Consider the following 22,900-nt stretch of genomic DNA (forward strand, 5'->3'; position numbering starts at 1 on the left):
TTGCAAAAGAGTGTATAACTTCTCGGCCGCGCGGAGCATAATATGTACAAAGGAGAGATTCTAGTTTCTTCTCCTACTCTAACACCTCCCTGGTTTGTGTATTTTCATAAACACTTGCTTTTTTCGATAAATAAAAAAGAAGGTAAAACAAAGAAAATATATATTGCACAGACTGAGAGCAGCACTGTAAGTTTCACATTATACTGCGTAATTGATTATTCGAAATGTTTCTGAACATGAAGAATAGAATGAAATAAAAGTCGTTTGTATGCACATAACGCTTTGTTTGATAAGGCTTAAATACGCTAAATGATCAATCGTGCAAACTCTTATTTTCCTTTCCATTTTGAAGCTCAAATGTTATCATCACAGAGCTGCATATTTTCGCTTTCAAAGTTGAATACACGATTGAACTACGCTTTGCAGCCAATATGAGACATGAAGGACTCTTCACGTTGATAATCATATAAACTCATATAAAAGATTCAAATTTAGGAACCTTGTTTCTCCGCGTGTTAAGTGTATCATTATATTCATACTGCAAGCTGTTTAGTTGAGAAACATGTCACAAGCAAAGTACTGTCATTATGAGATATATCATATAAAAACAAAATGTAATGACTCTGCGATTATATGCACATAATCTGAATATCTGTGTTTTTCATACATTTTCAGCAAAGATAAAGCGGAAGACAGCAACGGAATGAAAGACAAAAACACAGTGATTGCTAGAAATGACTTTTTCCAAATAGTGTTGAGGAGCGAGACGGAAAAACAACCCAGCACAGTCAGAATTATAAACAATGCTCTGATTATAAAAAAAAAACAACAACAACACCCTTTAAAGGCTTTTTCTAACCTTGTGACAAATCCTTATATCGCTTATGATGTACTTAGCACAATTCTTGCTTCTTCAGCTGCCTCTGAGTATTACCACTTTTAAAACACACTTCCATTTAAAGTCCAATCCCATTTTCTTCACGACATACCAGTACACCTGTGCAGTAGGCCTGCAGCGTATTTCTTTCACTTTACGAATCGAATCCTTCGTTTTCATAGGGCGCTCTCGGTACTCTTTCTGGGAGAGTCCTTTCCACGCTATCGGGGCGGAATCCTTGCGAACTCGAGTTGTTACTCTGCTTGGCTTTTTTCTTTCTTCCTGACGGGAGGAGCCTTCCAGAACTATTCTTGAAAGTTGAACTGGTGTTCTCAGAAGTGAATCTAAAGCTGGAAGCCCGCATGGACTCGGGCAAACAGCACCGGAATTGACTCCGCCAAATTCTACGGACTTGCGGTTGCCTCACGCAGTAGAGCATGAATATGAAGTATCCCTGTAGTGAGTTAAGCACGGTGAACACGGCGAGAACAGCCTCACTCGCCGGTCTGATGATGCTCAGGTACCCGAGGGCCCAGGTGAGGCCCATCAACAGCAGAATGCAGATGGCGTTTTGGAAGCGTCGGAGGCGCTGTCGTTTTTCTGTATCGTCGATCATTCGACCTTTGACCGTTTTGTTGAGTCGTCTTATCACACGAACGAAAACTACGAGGTTGAAAATCATGATCAGACCGACAGGAACGAGCACGCCGCCGACCAACGGCCAAAGGGTCAAGAAGCAACTGCAGTTACAAACAGGGAGGGGAAAATTATATTAATATTCAAAATTTTGTTTGGTTTTGAATAGCACCTCATACAGTGTGAACGAGGATAGCATTTCGTCATCGTACTAACATCAACAACATAACCCACCCTGAACTAGGCCCACTTTGATCAGTGGAGAAAAACAAATTCAACTGCAAATTTCAGTTATCTCCAACAAAGTTGGATTACTTTCATATGCAATGTATGATTTGTTGATCCCCTGATACTAATTGAATTTTTCATGCGATGAAGGAATATTCATCTTTACAGATATAAACATGAATATAACAATTCTATCATACTTTAATTCTGATATCCCCTCCTTGTCTAACATCAGCTCATCCCATTTTATGCTGATAATGAACACACAAGGCTCCTTTTAGATCATCAACAAGCCCATAAGAAAAGAAATAGTCATTTATCAGCTAAGAATAACTTTTTTTTTGTCAATTGAACGTATAATCGGAAAAAGCTTACTGGGGATATGTTACAAAAACTATTGAGGTATATTGTTCTCCAAAGTGACAGATCACTTGCTCAGATCTTTAACTTGTTAATGTAATTGATGTTGCCATGAATCATTTGATGAACTTTAATGTCAAAAGAATCCAAACGCAGCATAGAATTGCTGAAGCAAGATTAATTTCTAGAGGGATGGGCAGATGAGAACATAAATGATGAAAATACCGCATTAACCACTTTAATGAGATAATACTTTATCATTACGATGATGATACCCCTTTACGTAAGATCAAAATTAAGAGAAAATAACTTAGAAATGCTTGGATAAATTAAGGTATAATGAAAATACTGATAACCTTTCATGAGTGTAGACGCTAATGTAAACATGGTTATACTAAATTCGGCTTAATGAATTTACAAAATTGATACGTATATCCCATATATCAGGCATTTATATTCAGAGAGGATAAATAAATAATCAGCTCTTTTTTTCTTTTCTATTCAACAACAAATTGTAATAGTTAATTTGCTAGTATTATACAATCTCCCAATAACTCATAGTATACTCGACATACGTGAGATTATAACAGTAAATTCGTTAATATTACCCAATGTAGATTATGTAGATTCTAATGTAATCATAATTGTATAAAATTCGCTTCAATGACTTAACAAAATTGATGCCTGTATCCCATATATCAGGCATTTATATTTAGAGAGAATAAATATAAATCAACTCTTTTTTTTCTTTTCTATTAAACAACAAATTGTAACAGTTAATTTGCGGGTATCATACAATCTCCCAATAACTCATAGTATACTCGACATACGTGAGATTATAACAGTAAATTTGCTAATAGTACCCAATCTCCTAATAACTAAAAACCTCATGTAATCGACAAAATAAGTCTGACTCTAATAAATAAAAATATCCACACACAAATCCTTCAACATATAAGACTTGATAATTCGTTATCACAAAGTGTTTCCCAGATGCACTTAAAAATCTAAAGTCAATCATGTTTAGAATAAATGCGTTCACCTTGAAGTCAGTAGTCATCATCTAATTTGGCTACCTTGAATAGAACATTCGGAGACTTAGAAATAGTACAATAGAATAAACAAATACAATTTTAACGCAATATTATACTAGCTACAAAAATATGTATTTTCAGGAATAATTACATGACTGATTCAACATTGATTCAAATTATGTATGTTGTATTATATATATATATATGTATATATATATATATACATATATATATATATATATATATATATATATATATATATATATATATATAATGTGTGCGTCTGCGTGTGTGTGTGTGTGTGATTGTCTGTCTGTGTGTGTTTTATGATGAACGATTCGGGGTCAACCGACAAAACTTACTAGTCAGTTTCAGCATATGTTTGACGTGTCGCTCCAGCAGTTATGACAACGATGAGGGCAGGACATCCTGGAACGAATGATCAAAACGTTATCATCTAATTTTTTTTTTTTTTAATGAATGGCTTTTTTTTTTTAGATTAGTGTGTTTATCATCTAAGTATAGAACTACACTGTGAATTTAGGAAATCGTTTTGTTCATGTCTCCAGCAACGTGAAGTGAAAGCTATGTTCTACATATTGAAATTGCACCACATTTATAAGAGTCATTTTATATCAACGTCTTTTAAAAGCAGTCAACGAATCAAGACTGCGCACAGAGTCATATGCCCTGAAAACGCAGATCATAAACAATTCAGTCTAAGTCCTGCCTCAAATCATCACAACTTAAATGTCATCTCGGCTGCCATCATCATCATCATCATTTTTGACACTGCACGCTTATCTATCAACTCAACCGGCTGAAACTACATTAATGCGTGTGTCATGTATTTTCATCAGTTTGCTGACTGTTGGTAGTATTGAAAATTGGTATTTGAGAAGTGCAGAAGTGTACGATATAACCTCACCCCATGCAACCAGCGACGCCTTACGTATGAAGTAAGGCAGATATGTGTTGAGCACGCGCACAAACATGACGTGCATGTTATAACCTTCGACCCCCATCCAGAAGAGCGACGCCAGCATGAAGTAGTGGAGAAAGCCCGCCAGAATGCAGCATGGGAGAGGCTCGACCTCTTCCACCCCTCGCTCCGTGTCAAGGGTGATCATCAGCACAAAGGTCACGTACAGACCAAGGAGTCCGCAGCTCAACGAAATCAAAATTTGGTTTGGTTTACGATCCCGTAATTTCCTGGAAGACATAAACAATTCCCAAGCAACTACTGTTAATTCTTCCTCACGTACAATGGCCATGCATTTGATAAAATGATAGTTCCCAACGTTGAAGGAACATACAAATATTAAGAAAGAACGCAACTTTGTTTTCGAGATATTATGTGACTGACTTAGAATGGTTTCCATACTTTCAGATGTATTTATCCTGTCATATATACAGAGATCGTCAACGATCATTATAATCCGACTGTTATGGTTATCAGTCACGCAGTTACATCTCTCCGTGTAATCTGGGTTCCAGAGGTCTGATGGCTTTACCCTATTTCGAGTGCATCCGAATGTGGATGATGCAACTTGTGCAACCTTGACGATTATAAGCTATCCAAGATTGCTGCTAAAACAGCAGCCAAAAGTTTAAATTCCAATAGATGTATTTTTATTTGTAAATAGTGAAAAATTAGATACAACAGATGATTTTGTCGTATCCAAAATGACCAACACAATGGTACACTAAACTATTTCGTTGATGCATGTCTCATAAGACAAACTTTTGCAAACGTGCACTTTTCTACAGGGGAGCCAAATTATATAATACCCTTCCGCATGCTGTCCGTGACTGCACGTCACTGAAGGATTTTAAACGGTCCCTTTCTGAATTACTTTAAATCTCAATTACGTAAATCTACCCTATTTGCTTGGATATAGAAGAATTGTATTTACACATCACAAAAAGTTTATATCGCCTTGAGATCTTGTACAATATTGCTACAAAACAAAATTTCATGAGATTATTATGATTTCGTATTTTTATTTGTAACCTTCTACTTTTTTTTTTCTTTCTTACCTCTTTATAACTGGTCCCCATGGAAGACCAGCGGCACCAGAAAAGTGCAGCTGATTATGGGCTATCCAGTCGTTATCTTTCAATATTCTACATTCTATTCTTTTTCACATATCGATGATGTGTCACACTACACATTTGCTATGTTTGTATGTTTCATTCTATGCATGATGTATTATTTTCATTGTACCTTATGATGTCTTTTATATCTCTGTGTATGATTATGACGGAAATTAAACAAACAAATAAATTGTCGAAAGCAATTTTCACCTGTTAAAAGCATAAGTTAGAATGGTGACTAACAGTCCCCAGATCGACATGCAACATCCCACGTAACTGATGATTTCTAGGATGAAGTCGACTTGGTCTGAGATTGCAGAACCTCCGTATATATCCTGGTATAGAGAAGGAAAGAGTAGAGTAAAAATGTTTTTGACTGAAGAGTTCATCCTCGGGACAAATTTCCATGTATACATCATGGACACACAAAACAGGTATGAGTCTTTGGTCCGTAGTCAGTTGTTTATTTAAATGAGCATTACATTGAAAATCGTCATAGTCCTCACTGATAATCTCCACCATCTTGGGTAGATCCAGACATTCTTTAAAAGGGAGGCGCATTTGCAAAATTAGAGAAGGGGCGCACGCCCTCCCTCCCCCCCCCCTTTCCCCCTTTTTTCGTTTTAACAGAAAATGAAGAGGGGGGGGGGGGGGCGCCCGGTGTGCCCCCCTCTGGATCCCCCACCGACCACCCTGTTATGAGAAGATCCACTGTCAACCTTTCACATTTACACAACATTCGTGTTGTTATTCTAATTGAGTCTTAATGAAATGGAACCAAGAGACGGAGACACGAAAAGTGATCAAAACGTAATGATGCATACACTTTTATTTTATGTCTTTCTTTTTTACTTGCTAAATAACATGATTTGTCTGGAAGTGTGGGTCCAACATGACAAATTTATTACTTCCCTCTTTGACTTTATTATCTTATTGTAACCGGTCTAATAATCACTAACAACATTTGACTCACCATGAGAATTCCGAAATTTGTGAGATGGTCACATTCACACGCCGGTCGTTCATCGGTGCTGGTATTGCTCAGCCGGCAGCCCCTGGTGGACCAGTTACCGGTGCCGTTGTTAGCGTCAAAGTCCCAAAACACGCAGATTGGATTCGTAGCATTCTGCAAGATTTCAAATGTTGCTTTTGAAAATGATCCAACGCTCAACTGGCCAATGATCTTACCAAGTAAAACTGTTCATTCTAGTTATGATTATAGTCTTATTACTAGCAACTGAACACTCTGAAGGACTGTGACAAGTTCGGATGTGCAACGGGCGATCAAACTGTGCAGCATTCCTCCATTCGATTGGAAATGACAATTTCTCTTGATTACTGATGATCAACCATATCAAAGTAACTTATCCAACCGAGTACTGAATAGTGTAAGTGAATTCATCTTTGATAGGGTGTAGGTAAAGAGATGCTAGTTTGAAATCATTTGGATTGCATTCCTCTGTATAACTTGTCAGATTTTAAATACTGGTGCAGAAATTAACCCTTCCTGCTATGCTTACTGTGCCAAATATAAGATGATGATTAACAAAAAGAGCACACTGCAACATCAAACCAGATGAAAAACAGATCTACAAACATCGCTATGGCTTACCTCCATAAGTGGCATGAACGAAAGTTTGACAGGCTTGTCCAAATTTTCTATCACTCGATCCCCGACAGACGCCGATATGACACGAGAATTAACGATCCTGTTAAATTCCGTGTTGATAACGGTCCCGTTATGTTCGGTGTTATTTTCATTCTGGAATGAGAACGGAAAGAGCGACGGGTCGCGGAAACCGGTAGCAAAAAAGCGGGTTGTACCCGCACTCGCAACAACCTCACTCGGAATGAAAATGCTTGCTTCCGGCGGAACAATTTGGGTCTCTGTGGTATCTCCCTGCTCAAGACGAAGATCATTGGTTGTAATGGTATCATCGACACCTGTGACTGTCAAAAGAACTGAAAAACCATCCTGACTTTCGTCCGGCGCAACATCATCAACCTTATAAGAAAGAGAATGGGGGGAGACGATGAAAGAGAGAAAAAGAGAGAGGTATCAACGCCAAGGACGACTACACTTGAAGATATTATTATGGATTCGTCCTTTGTAAACGGTCACATTCACGTGGTCATGGAGCCGTTTTCGTTTCGTGTCTTTCTTTTTTTCTACAAAGAAATTATATTCACATATCAACATTAAAGTACAAATAAATGTCACATCATAAGATACATATAACAAGTAACATAATTTGACAGGCAGCTACAAACAGTTTATACCTGATTACGATTCCAATTAACATTGAATACAAACGTTTAGTTTCTTCTGACATAGTCATCTATACTTTCTTCGCTTGACAATAAAATGACAACAGTGGGACAAATCTCATCTGTTTGTTTCGGTCAAAAAATTTCATTTCTTACGTTACCATTTTTTTCTTCGTATATGGGTATAAATAATGTAAACATATCTCATTGATATACCTCTGTGCTTTCTTGTAATTCTTGAACAAATTTATATTTCCAGACTGGTTATAACATATTTGTAATAATATACAACATCACAAACACATACATGGAACTTGGTAATGCCTCAAAGACCATGATTTGGTTAGGCTGACAATAACCAAAACATAGTCTTCTTTATCGGAGGTAGCGTCTTCAGTGTTGTCACTGCTCTACTAGAAGACCCTGCCTTTATCATTACCCTAGTATAACCAGGTACCCATTTATACACCTCTGTCGAGAGGGGTGTGATGAGTAACAACATCAAGGACGAATAAGCACTTAACAAACTCGGGACCTCCGATTGAAAGTCAAGATTTTTATCCATTATGCCATAGTTCATCCGAAGTATACATATTTCGTACAAACACGTGACCTACGAACTACTGTACCAATTATGCAGTGTACGTAAGTTATAAGGTCATGCAGTACAGTCTGGATTTGACATGGGATTTCACATTATGGATGGCAAAGGATCACTTTGCGGGTATTTTGTGTGAGGGCGCTGTGGTATGGGGATATTTAAGTTTCAATCGGAGGACCCGAATTCGAATCCGGTCAAGTGCCTATGTCCAAGATGTCTTCAAGGAAGATGTCTTACAAGACATGTACCGTACAAGATGTCTTTACCAACCCAATCTTTCTCGACCCAGGTGTATAACTGCAGGTACCTTGCAATGCTAGGATAATGATTATGGGGATTGCTAGAGGGGTGTTAACTCTGAAAGGCTCCCTTATACAAGGAGGATCATTATCATCATTATCCTTATCACTAAATACATATTTTCTTTGTGTTACAATTTTATCTAGCGGAGTTTTTATTTCTGTCAAAATATTTTTACTGATTAATATAATGTAATATTGAGACACGGTACAGAAATGAGGTCATCACTATCAAAACACTGCCACACCAATGTCTTTACTCTGATTGACTTACCACTGCGGCTACGTTGGGCTGCGTCACTGTCAGCGGTTCGTCTTCTGGGATCACAACATTAACGAACTGTTCCTCCATGGATTGTACTGCTCTGCTAACAGCACCGCTCATTTCCTGCGCCATTTGTAATTCATCATCCGATGTGTCTGCCATGTTGCTGACAACATCCACGACCAATTCCGTCACCTGTTGAGATATCATACAACCAATATAGTTTCACCATTATGTTCACTAGGACCTTGTCAATTTTAATCACTCTATTCCCACTACACATGCGATTTACTTGCGACTTGATGTACACAATTTCATCAAATCGTTGACATCACGGCAGAAATCCTTACGCGGTAATTCATTCGCAGAACGAGTCGAGGAATAGCTCTGCAGAAATTGCAATCTTTGTTTGATATCGTTTTCGTAATCTTATATGTCTTATTTTGTTTTCGCATGTTTTTATGCTTTGTTCGAATTACATTCCGTAAACCTTACGCATGAAAACTGTCTGCAAAATACGGTGTCCTCGGAGACAAACTTTGTGGGTTTATTAGGAGCCTTAGGTATGTTTCGTATTACATGTCACCGATGTAGGGGACATCCTGCTTTGGCTTTGGGACAGTGCTTATTCTTATGAGGGATTTCACCTTTAGTGGTTCACAGTTTTCAAACTTACACGTTTAACCAAACATTTCGGCACTCTCTGAGGAAATAGAGACATGTGAAGAAATTAATCTTGTCGACCTGGCCTCATCTCGAGAGTGTTTTCTTTTTGGTGGGGGTTAGGGGGAGGTAAGGATGTAATAGGAGTAGACACCTTGGCAAATGGTCACTGCAGATGTAATTATAAGCCTCAAAGAGAAAATAATATGTCAGTAGGTTGTAAATCGCCTTCCCCTATAAAAATAAAAAGAAATAAAGAAAGTAAAGTGCATTCATTTTTCTCTCGAAAAGTCTTACATCTCCAAGAGGCACCCCCTAAAAACTATGAACGGAAGCCCGGAAATTTCGCTGGTTAAGATTGGTTGGTGGATTTTGATAACAAATATTAAAGAACGTCCATGATTTTCTGGATTTTCTTACAAAACATAAAACAATTTTTCATACAGGTAGTTTTTGTTGTGTATACCCAAGACATATGAAATCATATTTACCAGACCCCCCCACCCCCCCCAAAAAAATATATATATATTATATATATATATATATATATATATATATATATATATATATATATATAAATATACATATACATATAATATAGACTGGAAGAAATGACGCCAGTGAAATTGTGAACAATACCTCCGTGTCGCCGGACTCTACAGAAGCGATATCCTGGAGAATGTCAGCAACCGTTTCGAGCCCAGTTGCGGTGAGACTTTCTGTGTTTTCCGTTATTTCAGCAGTTTGATTCGCGACCACCTCTGCATTGTCAGTGGTCACTTGTTCCTGCAACCGTTAGAAACGAACCATCGATAACTGTCCTTGGAGTTTCGTTGGATAAACACAACAGTTTGAACAAAATGTTTCTGCCTTAACATGGTGTATAACGCTAATACTAGAAAAACAAATCCAATTGACACTGCGGAATAGCTGTGTAATGTTAGTTTTGACTGAGAGGTTCATCGTCCACAGATTCATTGCATGAAAACTTGTTATATCTTTCATGCAAATCCATTTCTATAACATTTGCAGTAGCTTGAAAAAACACTGAAGTACATTGCGACAAAATGATGCACTTTAAAATAGGGACATAATCACTTTGTGTTATGCGCTATGTAAGCACTGTCAATTATTATCATTATTATTATTATCGTTATTATTATTATTATTATTATTACTTAAAAGAAAGTAGGTGTTAGTCACTACGTGGTGTTGTATTTGTTGTGACTTTTGCCCCACAAATATTCAAACAAAGTAATAGTAAAATAGAATCGAAAGAAAAAAAAATTGATAAAACTCTAATCAAGGTGATGTCATAGCTGGTAGCTTCTAAACAGCGAAAGATTCAAGTTAAAGATGGTAAAAAATAGTTATGATTTGACACGCAAGGACTGCTTTTTTGTGTGTGTTTATTCAATAAATTATCTCAGTGTCCAATTTTACTATGCTTAAGGCTAATAATCATACATACAGATTTTCTGTTTGTTTGTGTGTGTGCTTGTGTTTGATTACTTCCACAGAAACACACGGTACATAGCAGACAGCATTGAGCACTGATTTACAGTGAACATGACTATAAGCACTGATGAGTGAGTGTATATAATTGTCATGATTGGATTTGGTACTTATCGCAGCATAATATTATGGAAAGCGAATAAAATTCCGTCTTCTTATCGAGTGGTACATTAGAGACATATTGATTTCAGGTTTTCCCATAACAGAAATGCGTACGAGACCCGAGTATATAGCTTTACCTGTTGCAGAATTTCCAGAAGCTCATCGGCGGTGAGGTCTCGTCCACAGGTCTCGTCCACATCTTCCATCACCCAGTTACACGGTGAGATCGTATCTCCTTCGCACTCAGCTACAATGGCAGGCTGACCACCTGCCATGTCCATGGCCAATCAAAAAGTAGTGAGGATTATTCGTTCTTATATCAATACAACTATTATGTAAGACATTTTTTTCCGCTTAACATTGGAATTATATTTTCCCAGAAATGTTATGTACATATACAGTGTATAACCTTTTTTCAAGGCAAAAGTTTTAAGGATTCATTATTTCTAAATCACTATCTATAACATATCTATGTAAGAAGGCATTATTGAAAGCGTGTTTCTGAGACCAAGCAGAGGCATGTCAGCGGATGACATTTAGGCCATATCTGATTTGAATGAGCCATCGTAACCGATACCACTGTCTCGTGAAGAAATACGAGTTATTAGATGCTAATAAGTCTATCTCCTACTTACAACTTTCTCATAACTACTGACAGCTACTGACTAAGACGCTTAGAAACATCAGTGAAGGGCCTGATAAATGTATTTTATAACTATTATCATTATCATTATTATTATCATCATCATTATTATGTTATTATATTATATATTATTATATATTATTATCATTATTATTATTAGCATTATCATTATTATTAAGACGTCAATGGGGTTTCAAATTGCTGGTTCTGAAACTTTGTTTTTCTCTATGCTACGACCTGAATGCGAGATGACGGCATTGGCGGTACTTACGATTGACTTTGCTTTCGGGACAGACTGGCCCATCTGTCGCATTAATTCTACTGCCAAGGTCACCGGACGGAAATGATGCATTTCCGTATTGAGTTACAAAAGTCTTCGGAGGACATGTGACTGTAAGGAGATGTAGAAGAATATCAAACATTAATCTATCATCGTGGTGACGGAATGTAGGATTTGACACCGCTCCACTGACTCCCATGCCGAATATTTAACTCGTGGAGCAGTCCTATTTTCATAACTAAATACATGTAAAACTAACATTCTCGAGCTAGAACTCAATGAATCTCATCGTGTGAAATCTTATTGCTACAAGTTGATAGCTATATTTCAATCATTACATACGTAGTTTGTTGTGGCCTTCTAATGTCAGTTGTTCTTTATGTCCGAGATATTGTCAGGATTAAAAACCCAAGAGCGTTTTCGAACGAAATGCGAAATAGCCAGTCATTACATACGTAGTTTTTTGTGGCCTTCTAATGTCAGTTGTTCTTTATGTCCGAGGTATTGTCAGGATTAAAAACCCAAGAGCGTTTTCCTACGAAATGCAAAATACCCAGTCTATTTCCCACTTTTCAGCGTATAGACAATGAGTAAGGAAATCATTTTAAGTAATCTGTGTGAAGTATAGGGGTCTTAAGTAGTTCGTGGTATTTTATTTAGCACTTCATTTTGTACGAGCTAATAAATTATGAAATTAAGGACAGAACTGGTAACGTTATCTTTTCTTTCAGAACTTGTACCCTACAAAAAGTTTTGACTTAGTTTCAAGTCTATTCAAAGTATGGTATCCATTTTTTTAATGTGAGGAATCAAGGAGAAAGAGGCATTATAGATCCTACAGTTTGAAGTGATTAATTCAACTCTTTGACCAAATCCCCCTGGACGTGAGCAGAAACAAAAATGTGAAAGTGTTGTCACAAACGAGGTGAAAATATGAACAGCCGTTTCAATTTCTTACCCGTGCTCACCAGACCAATTGAGTTGGGATTAACCAAACCACCGGAGTTTTGGGCATAATCGGTCAGTATGGAGCCAATTTCTGCGAGCTGATCACCATCTGAAGCTGTCCCATTATACAGATAGATCTGGTAGTCTGCCACCACGCTTCCTTCTTCTAACTTGTTGATCACCACCGATACTTGTTGGGGAAGCCCGTTCTGAATGGCCGTCTCGAGCTTTACCCAAGACAGAATTTATAACACTAATGTGTCAGTGTAAAACAAGATTCCCGCGTAGCTATGGTTCTACGTCAAAAACCTGTAGATTCGATTTTTACACCAACAAGTGATATTTCCTCACAGAGCAACGAACTTGGCCAGGCTGTGATCATGGCAACCAATAAGGAGTAAACGGAGAATTTATTCCACAATTTACTGTGTTTGAGTGAGAATGTCTTGAAAATAAACCTAAACGACAATTCTGGACCACAGATACCTTTAGTAATAAAAAGACAAACGTAGTATAAGCACAAAAATGACAATTTTATCAAAATCTGATTGAAAATAGTTAGGCATTGTTAAAGATGATCCATTCTTTTTTTTTTTTTTTTGCAAAACAATTCTCGAACAGTTGATATGAATATGCACGCGAGTGAACTGATAATGTCATATTATCACAATTTGTCATTGATCGTGTACAGAAACTATAATAAAAGTGTAAAACCTTATGTTAATCCTGGCTAAGTAACACCAAAATAATGATCGGCCAGAGATACATGTATTAGGATTTGGGACTGTTGAATGATCGCGTTCGAACCCCCAAAAACAACAACAAAAACAAACACAACAACAACAACAACAAACAAATAAACAAACATAAAAAACTTGCAAATTGCAAGATTTTGTATACAAACTCTGTGTAAAAGTTGCAGGGCGATGACATCAGCTTAATTACATAATCTTACATATCAACTTGACTGTTCAAGAACATTTTACTCTTTCTTCCTTTTTTTACTAACTTTTAACTGGAATTGTCCTTTAATCATTCTGAAGGTGAAAGCAACATGCAATACTGGTGTGTATGTGTAAACCGATGAGTAAGCAGTGACATGATAAGTAAAATCGCGACGAAAACTGGCACACACATCGTCTGTGACGTAATCTAAAATACGGTGAAATTGATTTTAAAAGAATTATCATTTATGCTATAAAATTATGCTCATTTATGCATAATAATGCATGGGACCAGAATTTTTGGTATAAATCACTAAATAAAGCTCAAAACAGGCACATTTTTGAGTAAATATTCTTTTCAGTGTCCTCAGCAAATGTAAGAGAAAAAAATTTGTGCCATCAGAAGAATTTCTGAAGTATTTTATTGTTTTATTGAAATTGTTATCTATTTCCTTGTTTTTTCTACCTTTCTTGTTTTTCATTGTTTTTCAATGAAATTTGTCCGCGACATTGTTACGAGTATGAAGATATGTTATTAATTGATTTTAATCACTAAAACCCCTAAATAATCATGCTTTCATGAAATTTGCCTGTAAGCACAGTTTGCATTGAAGTTGTACGTGAATTCACGTTTTTGAGCAATTATTGGTGTGACCTTCATATACATACTTACATTGTACGAGTAACTTCGGAACAGCGCGCCCGGGCATCGCAAATTGGGTGTCAAACGATGCGGGAGACTCGAAAGAAAAAAGTCATGAAACATCGCCGCGGCCTCGGAGCCCCCCCCCCCCCCCCCCCCGGCCTAGTTAGGGTTAAACATTGACCAAAATTTCAATCTTAACTTCTGCCAAGACACTAAGGGAATGTGTTGAATAGCTCAGTACAAGACCCGTCTAGTGAAGTATATACAGTAAACAACTATACTAGAAAATGTACACATCAAATATATAAAGTTTGCTGAAAACGTCTTGTGACGGTGAAAAGTACTGTTCTATCTTTTAACTTCAGAGAGTTTCACCGAGTTTCCTTGTTAAGTAAAAGGGTAATATATAACAACTAGACAGGAAAGAGTATAGACGAAGTTATTACACAACATACTCACCGTGGTTTGAAGAAAAGTAGAGGTTTCTTGATACTGTTGTGACAGCTTATTTAAGAGCGCAGTGGTGAAGTTCAAATTGAAAGACGTTGAAGCAACGAAGGTGACAACTCCTGCAATCATAAACGATGTTCAAAGACATTACATAGGTATCGGCAAAAGATACACACAGACACAAACCAATGCATTCACATACATGAACATTACCGGAAGAAAATTTGATGAATTTCTGGAGTAACTGTATTAGTAGACCAGCCAAACATAAAAAAAGGCTCTAGAAAAAACATTCGACATTATTTTTCGTTAATGCTCGACATCCATGCTGAAATTATTGCAACAGTACTGAGGAATGACATACGGGCAGAATTATTATTACAGTCAATCACTTTTTTACCAAAAAATATCATTTTCACCGCAAATTTTGAAAGAATGTCAAAAATCACAATTTTTATCTTTTGCTTGCATTCAATTAATATTGGAAAGAACCAGCAACGCCGGCACGGTCGGGGTGGCGGGAGTGCTTGATTTTGTCAGGCACGAGATCGGTGCGAAATCACAGTCATTAGACACAGGCCTAGACTCCACTAGCGCCTGTTACACCTGTCTCCTAGTAACAAAAAACAAGACGTGGCTGATATCGACGCGCGTATGAACTGAAGATTGTCTAATATTTGAAATCAGGTGTCCAAATTCTGTATACTTATAAAGCAAGTATCGGAAGATTGAGAGACCGTAATTTGTAGAATGACTTCAGAAATCATCCATTGTCTAGATTGGTCTCCCAGAAGCATGAATGACTTAAATCAAAATATACTATGTTATTTTATATCTACCCTGAATCAAAGACTTCGTTATTTTCAGTATAAATGTCTGCATAGAAATATTGGTGTTAATAAATTACTTTTTGCAATTGGACTATCTGACACACACCTCTGTACGTTTTACTATTGAGCTCCACAGAAACAATTGCACATTTGTTTTGGGAATGTGTTGTTACAAAAAGGTTTATTGCTAAAATACAACAAATTATGTTACAGACTCAAACTCAAATTGCCATAAGTGCTTTTAAACTTAGTTCTACAGAAAACCCAACATGTCACAACTGGCTTATTTGTATGCAAGGTACTTCATAATTTCTGTAAGAAATAAAAAGAAATCATTACATTTTAGCCAATTTCGTCAATTTTTAAAGCATGCGAAGAAAGTAGTTTTCTGTGTGTCTGAAAAAAACTAAAGTTTAGTATCTATAATATCAACTGGAATCGTATCTACATTATTCAGTCGTTAAGTAGTTGCCTGTCAATTTTGGATCATTTGTCTATATGTATTGTATGTGACATTTATTTTGTACATGAATGTTAATGGGAATAAAATTTCTTTAAAAAAATATGAATGACTAGGAAATGGTTATGGCCAATGGTTCACAACTTCACCCACCTTTCACAGTCAATAATGCCCTACTCGTGTTCACAATATCTTGATTAGTCCCAATTCCTTGACAGAAATAGTAGCCTTGATCCTCGGCAAGAGCTGGATTGATGACGAGAGGAGATGTATTGGTGTTCCCACTAATCACTGTGGTTCCCTTGTACCAGTCGAAGCTTTCCACATTCCTAAAGGAGCAGTGCAACTCAACTCGACTCAATGCGTCCACTTCTTTTGGTGACAGATCCATGACAACGGAAGGCGGCTCTGAAATATATCATTTTATAAAACATATATTATTATTTCTAGACACTAATAGATGACAGGAAAAACATCTCAGAGTGAGCAACAAACTCTTTGAAGTCAAAATCAAAAGTAAATGTAAGCTTGAGATGTTATTACAGAAAACATTGCATATGGAGGTGAGAAAAGTACAAAAACAAAACAAAACTGTGCTCTCAAGTAAATAAACTGGTGTACGCTTAGTTTTAAAAGATGATATGAGAAAAAAATCACTCAACCAACCATTAGGAATTATTTCTGTATTGCAGTTGATTCCTGTATAAGACGTCGGACAAGTGCAGGAGTAGCTGGTATCATCGGCGGACGGGTTGCAGGTACCACCATTCTGACAGGGCTCCGATAGGCAAGGGTTCACGGCTGGTAGAAAATAAGAAACATTGTAAACATGCTGACAGGCTTGGAAGCGGACATTCTAATGATCCGTCAAATAGTTTGATGTTTAAGTCCCAAGATAAAGTCGAGGGGCTAACCACCTCTTCGAAGAGGTTTGTTAAACCCTAAAGGTTTGTCATTCTGTACATTAGGTACCAGAATTATTCCTGTATTGGTTAATAACTTAGATTACTCTGTGAATTCCTATACTGTCAAATATACAAAGTTCGTTCCCTAAAGATTACGCGCTTCTACCCCGTTATATTTTTATACCCATCGTAAGTTATCCGTCATTACCATCATCTTTTGGTAGTGTATAAAAAAAGACCAAAACTGATTGAAAAAAAAAATCAACCTTAAATCGCTCTTTATAGTTTTCTATGTCAACATGACAATTTTCTTCCATGAAATAGCCTGTTCATGGGTTCACGGAGAGAAAATTACACCTGGTCAATCATTTCTTGAACATATTCATTGAATTGAATTGAACACATTACATAATTGAAAATTGAATGAATATTTTTAGGTCAGCTGAAAATAAGTGATTTTTCTTTCCGGCTGCTACCTACCATAGCATACCTACAACCTTTGAACATATGACTGTCATTCTATTTTGGGTTTTTTTTTTTTACTGTTTTATTGATGTGTTTGCAATCGTATCTGAATGTTGATGTATATGTTTGTTTTTGATTACTGATGTGTTTGCAATCGTATCCAAATATTGATGTATATGTTTGTTTTTGATATGTTCCTTTGCTTTGGTGAAATAAAGAATGATAAAATATACATATTGCATTTATTAAAAAAAAAAGACATTCTACACAAATTACTTCAACACAAGATTAAACTAAATCTGAAATGCATCCTTGACAGCTTGACATCCACCGCATGATAGTGAATAATTATAAACTTACCCTCACAATACGATCCGTTGCCTTGGAAACCTTCAGAGCAGGTGCACACAAAACTTCCAGGAAAGTTGTTGCATACAGCATTAACGTCGCACGGACTAGGATTTGCGTTGCACTCCTGTATGTCGACGCAGGAGTAAGTCACCGTCCCTCCGCTCTCAGTCCGTTGTGTGTTAAAACCCGCGTTGCAGTCGCAGGAGAATGAATTAAAGGCACTGGTGCAAGTGGCAACGGTCGGACAGGGAGAGAAGGTCTTGCAGAAATCGATTTCTGACAAGAACATTAGTGGAAGGGAATAAATTTTTATCACAAAGATATGAGATATCGAGTCCTTAGTCAAACTGATACCGCAAAACACCTGTCATTTCTAAACTTATGCAGTCCTTCAACCACGACGATGTCGCCCCGAGAGCAATATCAATTCAAAGTTGCAGCATCTCTTAAATCCTTTGCCCCTGAATATCCATAAGTTTCCATATGATCCATAGATCCTCTATGGCTGGTGCAGCCAAGATCATGTCCTGACGAGCAGCAACATTGGTTTCTTCCCCCCCCCCCCCCCCCGGGGGAAAAAAACCGTTTGATTTCATCATTGGTTAGTACGCACTCCATACTTAGTTAGGTACCATTTTTTTTTTAATGATAAAATCTATTGACGATTTCTCGAAGCAACATGATTATACAGAGGATGGAAGAAATACATAATTTAACACCATATAAAGCCATTTCTTTGGTATAGACAATTTCAATACTTATCTGTGTTTTTTTCATTTTTTTCAAAATCTAATATCCAAATAACTCCTTATTAGCAAAAATGCGATGAATGGATATACTATAATTATGTTTTCTACCATCAATGTACAGTACATATACTCATTATGAATGCTATATTATTATCCGATGGATATCATACCAAAAACTTTTCATGATATCTTTATTTCTATCATGCGTGCAAGTGTACACAATAATGGAGACAAACGGCTGCACCCAACCAAAAGTGGTTTATCAGGGACCTATACGTCCCTGTAGAAAGGTTATTAGGTACCTGCAGAAAGGCAAAGGAATCGACTACCATGCTTACCTTCACAAACAGGCAGCTCTGCTGACAGCATAGAATCTTCCTGACATCGCAGTGTTGAATTGCCAACAAGGGCATACCCGTCCTGACAGGAATATTCACACAAGGTGTCGTAGTTTATTTCAGAATATTCCTCGCAACCAGACATCGCAGTGGTAAGATTTGCAGGGAATGATGGGATCGAACACGTCACGACTGTGAGAAAAGCAGATTAGGACATATTGGTCAAGAAACGTGTACATGGTGCTTGAATTATGCCTCGATGTTTCACAGTCATTCAAAGCTCTATCAAACTTTAAAATCTATTTCAATATTTAGGGCTTTGCTTCTACCAAATGGCATTGCAAGCAAGCAAACACAACGTGTTGACAAGAGACATTCTCACAAAAACGGGATGAAGGATATTGATAACATTCAGTCCGAGAAAAAAAAAATCCCGATCCTAAAGAGCTTTTATGTCGGAGAGTTTGGCTTCATCTGGAATAAGGCATCCCAGCAATGTTCAAGTTCAAATTCAAACCTATTTGTTTTTTCCACAATATACAAACATAAATCTCACTTTCTTGAGGGACAGAAGCAATGCATTAAATTGTACAGAGAAAACAACAATACTAGAAAACAAATTAACAGTAGCGTTTGCATTGCAATAGTTGCTGGGGTAAGGGAAGTGAAATAGATGTCAAAATATGCACTGTGTGAAAAAACGAGGGGACCCACTAAAAAGACAATGCTTGTAGAGTGTGGGCCCCTCTTGTATTAAAAGCTCGATGCAAAAATTGAATTGAAAACAGCAACAAATCAGAACAAAAAGTTTGTCACAAAAAAGTTTGGCAGTCCACTAAGAGACAGACGGACAAAAGTTACACACAAAACAACAACAAACAGAGTAATGAGCATAAGACAAGACTGGGACAGCAACAGCAACAATGTCTGATTTCAAACCCGGCATACAAAAAACAAACAAAAACAAAAACAAATCCAAAAAAGAAACGTATAATTATATTCAATTCAAGTTACAATGAGAGAAACTTACTTTCACATGTGGGTAGAGACGCTGAGAAGCTGCCATCAGCTTGGCAATTTAATGACGAATTACCAACTAGGGTGTAGCCCGTTTGGCAGGCAAAGCTACAGGTTGTGTTGAAAACCACTGTTTGCCCCTCCGAGCAAGACGATGACATAAGATATAGGGGGAACTGTGGCACGTCACAGGTTGACACTGTGCGGTTAGAAGGAACAGAATATTCATTGAAAATCAAAGTTCAACCATTCTAGCCGTTGTTTGTTATTTCCGCTTGAAGCTCGCCTGGAAGAAGCTGGCTTGAAGCCTGATTTTTCGTGGATAATCTCGTATTGGTAGATTGCAGTTTTTGTATCTATAAAGAAGCGTCATTATTGCAACATAAAACATTCTCCCACAAAGAAAAAAATGCCAACTGTGCACACAATTCAAATACAATTTTACTTGCACTAAAAGTAATCTACCGCCAAATTTGTATAACCAATTATTTCTACTGAGTAGTTACATTTTCATGAAAGAGAAGATTGGTCAACGAATGAACACCCCGTAAAAAAAAAAATACTTGAAAGGAGACCATATAGTTGAGCACGGATTACATCTCACTACTTGAACAGGCTGCTGAGTAGAGATTATAGCAGAAAGTAGAACCAGTGCGGGTAACCTATATACCAATACACAACATAGGTTTAACATTTTATGTAGAGTCATTGATTTCTCTACATGAATCTATGCATCAATCCGTATATTGCATTTATTAAAGGGTGTGTACAGTTCTTGTTGAGGTGCGGATTTAGCTTTTAACGTTTTGCAAAATATTCAGAAACCACTGTATGAGATGTCAAAGAGCATGCAATTCTAAGGGGTATCAAAATTTATTGGATGAAAATCAGTTTTGAAATGGCTGAGATATCCAAAAACAAGCTGAAACAAAGAGATCCTAATAAAAGGCGTGACCTGTCGCCTTTTATTATTATCATTTTTTTTTTATATCTCAGCCATTTAAAAATTAATTTTCATCAAATACAATTGTAAACACTGAATCCTTCTTAAGATTACATGCTCTTTCATATTTCAAAAGAGGTTTCTCATTATCTCACTTAGGAATGTTCAAAACATGAATCCCCACCTCAACCAGTACTGTACAGTCCCTTTAGGTGGTGACGTATTTGATCATATCACTATATAAGATACTACTAATGCCACCTCTTGTGTCTGGTCTTGTTTATAAAATCCACACAGTTGGCAAGCTTAACATGTTTTGAGTTAATGCTTTTAATACCTTGGCATGTAGGTAGGTCAGCTGAAAGACGAGTCGTTGACAAACACGTGACGAGAGACGTCCCGTTTTGGTTGTATCCCTCCGCACACGAGAACGAACATGACTCATTAAAATCAATCAGCATTCCCGAATCACATTCGTCTGTGTCGGGATACAATCTGTCGGGTAACTCGGGAATTGCGCACATGAGTACTGGGATAAGGGGAGATCAAGATAGCAATGATAATAATTGTCAATTTGTGAAGTCACCGAAGAGATATATATACGAAATAAGAATGACAAAATTGAACGTTCGTGGATATCCTGATAAGTGAGAAACTGGGTTGAAGCGTGTAATAAAGATTTTAAACACATGCAAAATGTTTTATAGTGCTAATTTCAAAGCCGGGGACAACAAACAAGTGTAGCAACGGAACGAACCTTCGCAATTCGGCAATTGGTTGGAGATGTCTCCGCTACCCAGGCACGTGACCGTTGGCGAGCCAGTCAAATTGTAGCCATCGCGGCAATCAAATGTACACGTCGTTCCGAAAAGGACGTCACTACCCGGCAAGCACTGCTCCTGACGTTGCGGATCAACATCGTTGGAGGACGTGCTGAAAATAAGTTCTGGTGACGGGTATGCTGAAATGGTACAGGTCACTTCTGATATGTGATAGAGACGTGGGAAGAAATGCGAAAGTAACTGCAGACTTCGACCGGGTACCTGAAGTTATAAGGTCATGTAAGTAAGGCCTCTCTCATATCTCACGAAAGTATTAACATTAAACATCGAGGGGCCCAAATTCTACAAGCTTTGTCTTTTTAGTGGGTCCCTCAATTTTTCGAATTTTGCATACTGTTTAGTTACTTCTAATCACTTGAGTTTTATGATAGTGTGTAATTGTTGTAAGGTGGTACAATCATTGTACATTCTTTTCATGTTACATAGTTTAGGCACCTTTTTTCTGTTACCAAAAAAGTGATGTTTATATGTTTTTGTCGAAAAATGAAATAAAACACTTAATGAATGAATGTGCTGCAGGAGATTGCACTTTAGAAGCCAGTCGGCATGTGACGTATACTAATAGTGCATTGACATGGCTGACATCTCCTGTTCTTTCCTTGAGAAGGGAAAATATATTCGGAAGTCAGTCTTTTCTGTGACATACCGGGATATTTGTATTTTAATTGTTTATGAGCTATGAAGGAGTTTGACTGATCTTACCTAACAAATTTGTCTAAGCAAATCAAAAGGCAGGCCGATTTCATGGCATGCAGTATGATGGAAAACATCGGCATTCACTCTTATGAATACATGATTATGATGATAGTTCAATGGAAGTTGCATGAAATTTAATAGGCAAAGCTAACCACATTACGCTTCAAATGCATAACTATCCATTACAGATTCTGCCTTTCATTTTATCCTCCTCTTAGGCTATTGCCTCCCATCGTTCCTGCCTTCTCACCAGTAAATTCCACTGTGAAGCTGCAGTTGTAATCTGGATGATCCGTTATAGCGAAAGTGACAACTGATGTTGATGGTACATCAACCACCGTTCCATTGGCGATGTTGCTTTCCAAAATGTATTCAGTGAAGGGCTGGTCGGGTATTTGGAATACGATCGTTGCCGACAAACTGTCAAGCCTCGCGAAGGAAGAACTTG

At 37.3% G+C, this 22,900-nt stretch overlaps 1 protein-coding gene across 1 annotated transcript; it reads right to left on the bottom strand.

Annotated features, from left to right (window-relative positions):
• Positions 1 to 1,031: 1,031 nt before the first annotated feature.
• Positions 1,032 to 22,685, bottom strand: LOC140246381 (uncharacterized). The gene is made up of 19 exons (XM_072325849.1): positions 22,679 to 22,685; positions 21,672 to 21,896; positions 19,985 to 20,170; positions 18,955 to 19,146; positions 17,877 to 18,143; positions 16,813 to 16,947; positions 16,300 to 16,554; positions 14,866 to 14,975; positions 12,827 to 13,043; positions 11,860 to 11,979; positions 11,083 to 11,213; positions 9,968 to 10,114; positions 8,675 to 8,860; positions 6,845 to 7,237; positions 6,206 to 6,358; positions 5,443 to 5,567; positions 4,064 to 4,347; positions 3,498 to 3,564; positions 1,032 to 1,617 (listed from the first exon to the last, which is right to left on the bottom strand). Exons 1-19 carry the CDS (start codon positions 22,683 to 22,685, stop codon positions 1,032 to 1,034), a joined length of 3,786 nt encoding a protein of 1,261 aa, XP_072181950.1.
• Between the last annotated feature and the right edge of the window lie 215 nt (positions 22,686 to 22,900).

The sequence above is a fragment of the Diadema setosum genome, chromosome 2 (assembly GCF_964275005.1).
Source record: "Diadema setosum chromosome 2, eeDiaSeto1, whole genome shotgun sequence".
Lineage (NCBI taxonomy): Eukaryota > Metazoa > Echinodermata > Echinoidea > Diadematoida > Diadematidae > Diadema > Diadema setosum.

What these genes read in the sequence shown, in the direction of transcription:
- LOC140246381 (XM_072325849.1), bottom strand. An exon ending in CTACTTTTCTTCAAACCACG is followed by an intron (nt 13,044 to 14,865) that starts GTGAGTATGTTG and finishes TCTTGGGTAAAG; the next exon opens with CTCGAGACGGCCATTCAGAA. An exon ending in TCCCGAAAGCAAAGTCAATC is followed by an intron (nt 11,214 to 11,859) that starts GTAAGTACCGCC and finishes TGGACATGGCAG; the next exon opens with GTGGTCAGCCTGCCATTGTA.